The 11,219-nt window shown below is 61.7% G+C and overlaps 1 protein-coding gene across 2 annotated transcripts in view; it reads left to right on the forward strand.

Annotated features, from left to right (window-relative positions):
* Positions 1 to 360: 360 nt before the first annotated feature.
* The window catches only part of RUNX3 (RUNX family transcription factor 3), a 69,171-nt gene continuing 58,312 nt past the window's right edge, over positions 361 to 11,219 (forward strand). The window contains exon 1 of one of the 2 annotated variants that reach the window (XM_045585017.1): positions 361 to 573. In XM_045585017.1, coding sequence (XP_045440973.1) covers positions 516 to 573 — 58 coding nt within the window. In that variant the 5' untranslated portion in view covers positions 361 to 515. The remainder of the gene's footprint in view (positions 574 to 11,219) is intronic. The other variant, XM_036447009.2, reaches the window with a different exon arrangement.

An 11,219-nucleotide genomic window follows, 5' to 3' on the forward strand; every position in this document is an offset into this window, starting at 1 on the left:
AGCCTGGGCCCCGCCGGGGGCCGAGCCTCCTTCATTCATTCCCCGAGGCTGGCGCTGGAGCCTGCGCTCTCCTCCTGCTGCCCGGCCGGCTCTTCCGCCCTGGCCGCCCCGGGCCCCTTCCCGCCATCTAATGATACACTCTGCATGCGCTTCTGTTGAAAATTTGTGGCTAGACATTCCTGTGGGACCGAGAATCCAAATTCTTGGGTACAAACAGAAACTTACTTTCCTTGGGGATTTTTTTTCCCCTCCATCTCTCTCGCTCACACACGCTCTCGCGTTCTTTCCTTTCTTCTTTTTTGTCCCCGTAGGGGGGCTGGGGGGGTGGTGGGGGAGACGAAACAAAACAAAACAAAACAAAAAACCCTAAAAGCAACTCCACCACCACCACCACCACCACCCCTTTATTTTATTTTGAAAAGTGGCTGGGAAAAAATAAAACAACAGCCAACCAAATCAATCCCCCCCCCCCCCCCCCCCGAAGGGCCGAGGTCTCGCCTTCCTCAGCGCGGGGCATGGCATCAAACAGCATCTTCGATTCCTTCCCGACCTACACACCGACCTTCATCCGCGGTGAGTAACTGCTGCCCGGGGCGCTGGGCTGGCTCTGGCGGGTGGGAGCTGTGGCCAGGCCCCGGGTCGCCTCCCTCCACCGGCGATCCCCGCTGTCTTTCGGGGCACAGCCTGGCCCCCTGAAGCCGCTGCCTAAACCCGGGGTGGGGAGAGGGGTGGGTGGGCTCCTGGAGCGGACGGGAGCCGGTGGGGACGGCTGGTGGTGGGGGAGGGCTCTTGGGTGGAGGGTTTGGGGGGTGCCCCTGTGGTCCGTGGCTTCCTGCCTCCCTCATGGGGCTCCTGAGTCCGGCAGCTCCCGCCTCGGGCCGTCCGGAGAGCGTGGATCCCCGCCTGGGCTCACGCAGGCCAGCTTCTGAGAGCCGGGGGCAGGCGGCAGCCAGGCTGCCCCTGCCTGAGACCGTCCTGAGGACTTCTCCCCCGTCCTCCGGAGGGTCCCTGGGGCGAGGGAGCCGCGGGAGGGGCGGGAGGCCCTGGCTGGGAACCGCGTCGCCCTGGATGGCACCGAAACGGCCTCGCGCGGGGGGCGCCGGCCTCGGGGCGGCGTGCGAGCGTGGTGGCAGAGGACGGGAAAGTGTTTCTGGACGGCGTATGCCTCCATTCATTCCCAGAGAGGCCCTGATGTCTGGGCTGAGTCCTTCCACAGGGAGAGGGGTCCAGGACCCCGCAATGGAGAACCTCTGGTTGAGGCTGGAACTCAGGGGAGCTTTTCTCTGATGCTTTCTGGTCTGTGGGGTTGATGGGCTGTGACCTCAGACAGCCCCCACCTGCCTCCCCCAAGCAGGAGCCCAGAGGGACGTGAGGCCCCTGAGATGAGGGGGTCAAGATTCCCTGAGCTTGGGTCCTGACTCAGTTGCTGAGTGTCCTTAGTCAAGTTACTTAACCTCTCTGTGCCAAAAACAGAGGCCCCTCTGGGCGCGGTGATATGCTGAAGGTCTGAGGCCAGGCATGGGCTGTGTCTGAAGGCAGTGCCTCCGGGCTGGGCACTGCTCCACTCCCAGGGTTTGGGGGGCTGTGTTGCTGTTACCCGGCCGAGGTGGTAAAGTCAGCCTGTCTGTTCGTCTGCCCTTCTGCCCGCTGCCAGCGGCTGGCCCTGGGCAGGGACCGAGGCCCACTCGGGTGGTTACTGTCCAGAGGGCTTGCCTGGTGAGAAGCTGAGGCAGGCTGTGCTGAGTGGGGAATGGGGGGGGGGGGTGCTGCCGTCCCTGCAGCGGGGGACTCCCACCCAACCTGCTGGTGGCTGCGCACAGCAGCAGCCCGTCCAGAAGCCAAGCGCCGTGGGCTCTTTCCTTTAAGCTGCTCCCATTATAACGCTGTTCCCTTTGTAGTCCTGGGAGCTAATTAAAGGCAGTTCTGTGGCAAGAAAATAAGAGTTTATAAGAACCATTTGCTGGGTCTTTGTAATCTGTGTTTACTTCCCCCTCCACGGGCGAGATGAAGAAATGTAGAGTCTAAAAGAAAGCAGCCCGGGAGCCGGGAGGACAGGGCTGACCCACCTAGGATGGGCTCCTGACGCCGTGGGGCCCCGGAGGTGGGAGAGGGAGGAGGGGGAGGGCATGCAGGGGGAGGGCCGGGGGGAGCCGGCGGGCGGTGCCCAGTGTGTGCCAGAGGCCGGCGGCCCCGGCAGAGCAGGCTGGTCCCTGGTCCCAGGGACACGGCCGTGTTTTCTAAGCCTGGGTCTGGGGTCTCGGGCTCTCCCCGCGATCCACCGGGCGGCTCTGTCCAGGTCCCGCTCACAGCTCACGTCGGGGGTCTGCCTCCGGGACCCCGGGCTGCCGCTGCTCTCGGTCCCCACGGAGACCTGAGCTCTGGCTCCCGCCGAGCCCGGCTCCCCGCTGCCCCACGCAGGGTCCTTAACCAGTTCCCGCCCACGGGCCTCTCTCCGGAGCCTCGGGGAGTCTGCGGGCTCCTCGGAATTGCATTTTTAAATGCATAGAACAACCTGCATAGGATCTCAGAGGAAACCCAACCTTTGGGAAGGGAGCTAGCAGAGTGTGAAAGAAAGCAAGCTTGCGAGGTCGTGGGCACGTGACGCTTGAGTGACACGGGGAGCGGAGGGATCTCACAGACCTCCCCCGGCGGCCGCGACCCGGCGGCGGGGGTGAGGAGCGTGGAGAGTGAGCGAGGTCACCTGTGACAACCCGTGAGGCTGCAGAAGCTCGGTGCTCTCCACGGAGACCAAGGCCCTGTGGGGAAAGACGTTACCCCGTTTCCCCGAAAGTAAGACAGTGTCTTATATTAATTTTTTTTTTCTCCCAAAGTTGCGCTAGGTCTTATTTCCAGGGGATGTCTTCTCTTTCCACGCGCTAGGTCTTATTTTCGGAGGGTGTCTCATTTCGGGGAAACACGGTACATCTCAGGGAGAGGTCAGTGAGAGGAAAGAAGTCTGTGTGTTTCCTCTCCAAGTCCCCAGGCCCCCTGAGTTCTGAGGGAGCAGAAACTGCAGGCCCTCAGCAGGCAGGGATGGAGCCCGTGGGTCTGGGGGGGTCCCCCAGGGACCTTTCCACCTCCTGGATCCCCACCTCCCACCTCTGGCTGTGAGATCAGAATCTACTGAGTTGGCGTGGGTGGTTTTGAACCACCACCCCCCCTCTCCCACCCGCGCCACCGCCAAGCTGATCTGACGCACAGCCTGGGTCGGTTTGGATACCACCGACCAGGAGCCCTGGACCTGCCTGCCTCTGCCACCCATGTGCTGTGTGACTCCGTCTGAGTCACTCGACCTCTCTGGGCTGCCATTCTTTCGTCGGTAAAAGGAGAGCTGTGAGCTGGATTTGATGCCAGCCCTGTGTGGCCTTCCCTGTCTTTATTCCCCCAACCCCCCATCCCCCACCCCTGCCAGCCTAGGCGCCAGCACCATCGCCAGGCTCCTGCCCCCTGTGTCCCCACAGACCAAAGGGAGGTGACTGCACTTTGTTTGCCCTGGGGGTGAGCTCTAGCGTCGTACCCATCCCCCTGCCTTCACACCCAACTAGTGACCAGGGGTCTTGGCGCCTCCTCTGCCCGGCCCCTCGGACGGCAGCTCCTGGGGCCGCCGCCCTGCACACATCTCAGAAGCAGTGAGGCCTGCCCCTGGTCCCCTGCCGAGTCTGACTCCTTGTGAGTAACATCCCGGCTTGTCTAACTCGGGAGAGCAGGGAGCATTCGTTTGGGGTCAGGGACCAGAGCTCCCCTCGGCTCGCCGCCCTGGAGGGGGGTTTGGGAAGAGGTGGAGAGGCGTGGATTCCTCCCTGCAGCGGAGGGCGAGGAGGAGATAGCAGAGGGCAAGGTTTAACCCAAATGTGTCAAACACAAGGCCCGCGGGCCAAATCCGTCCCGCCAGGCCTTGCAATGTGGCCCGCACCGCGCTGTCATCACTGCACTCCGCTGCATTTCCATCACAATGACAGTTTATGACTGTTCAGTAAACCATTCGGCCCGAGATTTAGGCTGGATTTTAGATTTTGGCCCCTTCTCTGATTGAGTTCGACACCCCTAGTTTAATCCCACGCGTGGGCAGACAAATGGCAGAATTGCAGCCCTGCGATGGAAGGCCGGGGAGAGCAGGGTGGCCGGGGAGCCGCTGGGCCCCCAGCGCCTCCTCCTCCTCCCATCTCTGCCCCCAGGCCGCTCCCAGGAGGCGCAGGCGGGACCCATCTTCTCTTTGGCAGATGGGGCAGCTGAGAACTCGGGGCTGTGGCTCAGCCTCACTGTGGCTCTCTATGGGCACGTCCCCTCCTCCCTTCGGGCCTTGGTTTCCCCACCTGACAATGTAGGCACCGGCCTTCGGGCGCCCGAGGGCCCGTCCACAGCTCGGGGAGGGCCAGCACCTTCATCCCGAAGGCCCAGGAGGCTCCTCTCTGCATCCCCTGGGGCGACCCCTCCCGGCAGGTCCCGGACAGCCCGCCTTAGCTCCCCCCAGGGACAGAGAACCAGAGACCACGGCCCTCCCCGCCGCGGGCAGGATTGAGAAGGCCCCGGAGAGGCGAAGGCGCTCCTTTATTCATGAATTCCACAGAAGCTTACGAAGGAGCAGAGTGGCGAGATTCTCGCTGGGGCTCGAGAATCAGACTCTCCCGGTTCGAGTCTCGAGGCTGCCTTTCCCTCAGTGTGTAGCCTGGGGCAAGTCACTTCCCCTCTGTGCGCCTCTGTTTGTCCATCTGCAAAATGGCTCAGTGGTAGAGCGTCGGCCTGCGGACTGAAAGGTCCCAGGTTCGATTCCGGTCAGGGGCATGTACCTTGGTTGCGGGCACATCCCCGGTGGGGGGTGTGCAAGAGGCAGCTGGTCGATGTTTCTCTCTCATGGACGTTTCTAGCTCTCTATCTCTCTCCTTTCCTCTCTGTAAAAAAATCAATAAAATATATATTTTTTAAATGGGGGTGATGATTCTACCAACCCCCCCCCCAGAGGCCTGGAGAGAATGGAGTGAGGGGGCCGTCTGGCACAGACCAGGCGCTCAGTCAGTGTGTCCATGACCCTCAGCCTGGCCTCGTGCTGGGGGCTCGGGTACCAGGGAGGTGGCCTGGCCAGGCCCTGCCCTTGAAGAGCTCATGGGCTGGTACGGAAAGAGATGGGCAAACTGGAAACTGCACTGGGGTGTCATACATGTTATGAGGGGGAGGGGGGGTGGCCAGGGGCTGGAGATCAAAGAGGATATGAGCCCACATTGGGGCAGAGAATGATTTTCCTGGAGCAGTGACTCTTGGCTGAGCCTTGCAGAGTAGGAAGTGACAGTTGGGGGTGGGGGATTTGGGAGGGAGGCTGTCCGGGTGGAGGAAGGGCCTGGGCAGAGGCATGGAGGCAGTAAAGACTCCAGGTGCCCCCTGGGGTGGCTGAGGGCATGGCAGCGGGTGGGGTGCTGGGGGAGGGGGTGGCTCTGCTGCCGGGCCAGTGCTCTCCTAGCAGCCTTTGGGTAGTGGCCGGCATAAAGGAATGGAGAAATGGAGAAAGGCCTCTGGGGGGTGGAGCAGGGGTGCACAGAGCGCCCCCCAGGCCTGGCTGGATGGTCTGACTCAGGGGGTCACTGGGCAGGAAGGAAGCAGCCCAGACCAGAGGGGTCCCTCTGTCCCTTCCTGAACTCGGGGCGGCAGCCAGCAGCAGGGCCTCTCCCGGTTCTGACGTGGGAAGTCCCGAGTCCCGGGCACCCCAACATGGTGGGTCACCCCGAGCGCGCCCGTGGCAGCCTCCCCGCCCCCCTCCCGCCCCGGGAGATGAATGGACCGGCCGCCCACCACCCCACGGCCACCGTGGCGCTCGCCTGGCGCCACCTCTGCCCGGGCCCTTTGATGGCAGCTCCGGGGCCGCCCTGCGCACATCCGTCTCCCTGGACCACCCTGCCTGTCCAAAGAGCCCCCCGGGCTGGAGGGGCATTCCTGAGAGCCCCCCGCCGGCCACAGGCCTGGGAGGGCGGGCGCGGGCCCCACACAGTGGGACTGTGTGTCCAGGCTCACCGCGCCCACCACGGCCGGCGGCCCCGCTGGGCACATAGAGGGCCCATTGACGGCGCGGCCTGAGGTGGCCGCATCAAAGCGGAGGCTCGCTCCGTTACCTGGGGGGGGGGGGAGGGGGGCCGCGAGATGATGCCCCTGAGCCACCGGGCCGGAAACCCCGATCTTCCAGAGGCTCCGAGAGGCAGGAGAGAGCCCCGGGCCCTGACTCTGGCCTGTCCAGAGCCTCCATCACCGGGTGGCTGAGGCCTGGGCTCAGGGCCCGGTGGGGCGGCTGGAACACCAGCTCTCCCTCCAGCTCCTGGGGACGCCTCCTCGGCAGACCCTGCCTGGAGTCCACCGCGCAGAGTGTGGCGTCTCCCCCAGTCTCCCCGACTGAGTCCACACCCTTCGGCAGGAGTCCCCGAGGCCCAGCTGCGCCCGCAGGGAGCTCTGGCTCCCAGCTTCCAGGCCCCGGCCAGCCTGGGACTCGCCAGCCAGCCATTCCCACCTCAGTGCTGCTGAGCACACAGGGAGGGAGGGGCCAGGCCTGCATCAACCCGCCTTGAAATAGCACCTCCTGGAGGAAGGACCTGACCTAGCAGCCGGGGAGAACAGGGCTCAGGAACTGGGCCTGGGGCTGGGAGGGAGACTCCGTCAGACCTTGAGAATCACAAGGACCAGGAGCCGTGAGCAAGCTCAGGAGAGGCTCAGAGTTCCAGCTCAGGAGGGGCGTGGGGTCCCGACTGGGGTCGCGTTCGGCAGCAGGAAAGCGGGCTTTTCCCAGCTCCTGGGCTCCGCCCTCGGCTTGGCACGGGATTGTGGAGTGAGAGCAGACGTAAGCTGTTTGTACCTGGCTGACCCGGCCTGTTCATTCCCTTCTGTGAGGTGAGGCCGGGGCACTGACCTCAAAGGGGGTGCACAGAGCTAATGTGACCTGCCCGGGCACCCCTCGGGCCCCTCGGCATGCCTCCAGCTGACCGCTTGCCACTTGGCAGATGTTCCGTTGGCTCCCTTTCCAATACTGCCCCCCCCCCCCGGTGGGCACAGGGGAGACTGTAGAGGGACCGCCAGGCCCTTGTCCATGGGGGTGAAGAAGAGGGTGGAGGCACCATGAAGTGCCTGTCTGAGGCCCGGGCCCCGCTGCTGTCTCACTGTGTGGGCCTAGACGGAGTGCTTCCCTTCTCGGAGCTCAGTTTTCTCATCTGTTCAATGGGGAGAACAGACAGCATCCCCCTCAAGGCTTGTTGGGTGGACTTCCTGCAATCATGTACGTGATGTGCTTCTACCGGGCTGGGGGCAGAGGCCAGCCCTCCAGAAACGCTATAGTCGCTATTTAGTAACTGGCTGGTTTATGTTCGCCCTCCTCCTGGCCAAAGAGGCTCTCTCTCTGCCTCCGAGCAGAATGGGGAAGGTGAGAGACCGGGCCCTCTCCTCCCAGGTCCTTCTCCTTCTCCCCTCCAGGCCTCGGGGCGCCCACCCTGCCCTCGTCAGGAGGGCAGCCCCAGGTGGCAGGATGGAGGGAGGGGGGGAGGGTGCAAGGGCGAATGAATGAATGAACCAACGACTGAGCCTCCACCGCAGAGGCTCCCAGCTTCTCCCTCCACTTCCCCCTTCGCCGTCTGGCCTGTTCTCCGAAACGCTCGCTGGCTGGCGGCAGCCTGAGCTCTCGCGTCCGTCCCGTCGTCCAATCGGTGCGGCGGCGCGAAGGTCTAGGTTCCTCTTTGGGGTTTTCTTGTGCGTCTGGGAAAAAAATGTTTTTTGGCAAAAGGCTCAGACGTACGTCCGTGTGGGCGGAAAGGGCGGGAGCCGTCACTGAGCGTTTGCAGAGGGGACCCCACACCAGGCCCCCCTCAGGACACCCTTCCCTGCAGCATGGGGACCGAAATCCCGCCGTGCGCAGGGCCTCTCTCCTGCCTGCCGCCGCCGAGGGCACCTGGGCTGCTCCCCTGTGTGGAGGGAGGAAAGGGGGCAGGAACCCAGGGGCCCTCGGATAGGCCCGAGGGCGAGGTGGGAAGGGTGAAAAGCAGGCGGTGTGCCACACTCGGCCGGCCCCGTGCCCGGGGCTGAGGGCCAGCATCCCTGAGAGTGTGCCTCCGGCTTCCCTCCGTGAGCCCAGGTCCGCCACCGCCCATGGGAACGCAGGCAGGAGGCCGGACCTGCCGCCCCCGATGGAGGAAGTGGGACAGGAGGCTGGACCCTCGGACACCCTCCCCCCTGGCCCCGCCCGCCTCCTGTCTCAGGAGGACGCTTCAGGCCCCCGGTGGTTGGGGTCAGGAGCCCCATCCTGGGGGTGTAGGAGGCCCGGGCAGAGCCTGGTCCTCCCCTACAAGCAGTCATATCCTTTCCCAAAGGGAAAAGAGCAGGCCCCCCCCCGAGAAAAAAGACGGGAGGGAAACGCTGAAATACCCCAGGGAAGCCTACCGGTGCCCCAGCCCCTTATCTCTAATTCTTTCGGTGGTGGTGTGTGTTCCGAGCCTCTCAACACCGAGCGTGCAGGACACGTCGGTGTTGGGGGGAACTGTTGTATTTTTTCAAAGAAAGAAAGAGGAAGAGGCAGCCTCGCCCTCCCAGGAGCAGGTGAGCGAGGCCCCCTCCCCCCAACCCCGGGACCGCAGCTGGGCCTGCTCCTGCTGGCCCACCCTCCTCCCCTTCCTCTTCCCAAGCCGCCTGTCCGCCTCTCCCCCCAGCCCTGCCCGGTCGGTGTGGAGCAGGGTCTGCGTGCACACAGCAGGTGCTCAGGAAGTGCTCGCGGCTTGCAGGGGGCCCCCAGTCTGGAGACGGTCTCCCTGGGGAGGGCCGGTCTCCCTGGTTCTCACATTCCCAGCGCCCAGGGCTGAGGAGGCGACACGGGCCAGTTGGTGCTGCTGGTCTCTCCATAGGCATCTATGGAGCACCGACTGCATGCCACGCACTGTTCTACACGGGGGATCCGGGAGCAGACAAAGCCGACCGAGGGCTCTCCTCCAGGGGCTGACATTCTAGCGACAGGGGAGAGTTTGTCTCAGGAAAGCACCCCGTGAGGGAGGCCAACACCTCTCTGTGCGCTTCCTATCCATGTAGAATCTCAGCCCTCGGGGCCTTCTCCAGATGCCTCCTCTGCAGAGGTGAGTTAACAAATAGGCCCAGAGGAATGCGTACCCCGATGAAACTGACATTTAAGAGAAGGCGATGAGGGAGGCAGAAGGGGGACCATATTTGTGGATGACTTACCAGGCACTGGAGGTTCCTTCGCAAGCATATCTCCTTTCACTACACTCCGCAATAATCCGTGCAGTGGGTGTTATTGTTGATATTCCCATTTCATAGATGGGCAAACTGAGGCTCGGCAAAGGGAAAATAGCTCATGCAACTAATAACAGGCAAAGCCCAGATTCATGCCAGGTCTGTCTGACTTCCAAGCCACCCAACCAAACTCTCCCTTCTACCTGGCAGACATCTTTCTCAAGGCCCAGACACAGCACCTCCAGGGAGCCCTCCCTGATTCCTCCAGGCAAGGTGATTCCTATCCTCCTGTATGCCACCAGAGCACGATCAGGCCCTTCTCGAATGCCCCCAGAAGGCTCCCCAGAAAGGGTGGACGCTGATATAGGTCTAGAATAGGAACGTCTGAGAAGGAAGAAACGTTGGTGGCCCAGACAGAGTGGATGGCATGGCAGAGGGATGGGAGAGGTTGGGGAGGAGGTGGGCCAGGCCTGGAGGATAGGCAGTGGAGGTCCAGGCAGGATCTGGGCTGGACAGTGATGTGGGGCAGAGAATCCCATGATGCACTGTGCTGCTCTCTGAAATAGGCCAGTGTAGCTGCGCACCTTGAATGCGTGTGCATGCGTGTGTGTGTGTGTGTGTGCGTGCGTGTGTGTGTGTGTGTGTGTGTGTGTGTGTGCGCGCGCGCGCAGAGACCGCAGGGCCCTCCTGCACCGGTTGCAGGCCCTATTTTTATCGCTCTCTAGACGCACATCCGAGCAGCCGAAGCGCACTTGTTCTCAGGCGTGTGGAGTGCATCGCGGGTGAGCACGTCTGTGGTCTGACAAGCACAGGGCAGCGGTTCGAGCAGTCACCATGAGCCCTGTCCTGAGGACAATCCCAGGACCAGTGCCCACAGCACGATCTGCAGGGCGCAGTGCAAAAGGCCAATGCTGGGCCCCTGGTCCAAAAATTAAGAATTTCAGGATGGCTGGAACCCGTTTGGCTCAATGGATAGATATGCATTGAAGGGTCCAAGGTTCGATTCCGGACAAAGGCATGTACATTGGTTGGGGGCACATCCCCAGTAGGGGGTGTGCAGGAGGCAGCTGGTTGATGTTTCTCTCTCATCAACGTTTCTACAATAGGTCTCTATTCCTCCTCTGTAAAATAAATAAATAAATTAATTAATTAATTAATTAATTAAAAATAAAAGAATTTCCAGATGGTGTCAGCAGATCATTAAACGGAGCATGGGGCTCTTTTAAGCCAGTGATTGCATGGCTCGTATGTCCAGCCAGAGTCCTGCCCTGGACCTGAAAGCAAACCCCTGCTTGCCTTCCCTTCGTTGGTCTTCGTGTCTTTGACCCATCTTTCATGAGTCCACAATTAAAATATTAAAGTAATGACTGAAGCCTTGGGCAAAATCATACCTTGAGGATTTTAGGAAAACCAGAACCCTGGTGTAAATACAATCCACAACATCCCACCACACCTGCATCTGGGCTGCAGCTCGCCGGAAGGGCCTGGGCCACTTAAAATGAAAGTCTGTTATCTCAACAGCCAGGGAAAACCGCCAGCCTGGGGCATGTTTCCTTCCAGGCCAGCCTCTGCCTGCGGGGGCGCTCTTCCCTCCGTGGGTGGGGCCACGCAGACACGTATGACGCAGGCACTACCCTTATCAAGACTATTAATAATCACTGCAGGGCAGCGCGGTCCCACGGGGCTTTCTGTGGGGACGGTGACGTGGAGTGTCCACACAGCCCCATCCTGCGGCCTGTGCTTGCCCAGTGCCTGGGAGGTGCCGGGCCAGGACTGAGTGTTCAGTCGTTTTATTTTAATCCGTTTAATTGAACTAGCCACTCGCGGCTAACAGCTTCCGTGCTGGACTGGAAAGGGTACTTGTCCGACTGTGGACCCAGGCTACCTGTTGGGGTGAGGTGATGGAGTTTCTCCTTTGCTCGGAAAGTCTTCTAAACAACAAGAATGGATGCTTTTAGCAACCAGAAGAAAGCTCCTGAAGATTTTTTAAAAATATATTTTATTGATTTTTTTTTTTT

The sequence above is a fragment of the Pipistrellus kuhlii genome, unplaced genomic scaffold (assembly GCF_014108245.1).
Source record: "Pipistrellus kuhlii isolate mPipKuh1 unplaced genomic scaffold, mPipKuh1.p scaffold_m20_p_2, whole genome shotgun sequence".
Lineage (NCBI taxonomy): Eukaryota > Metazoa > Chordata > Mammalia > Chiroptera > Vespertilionidae > Pipistrellus > Pipistrellus kuhlii.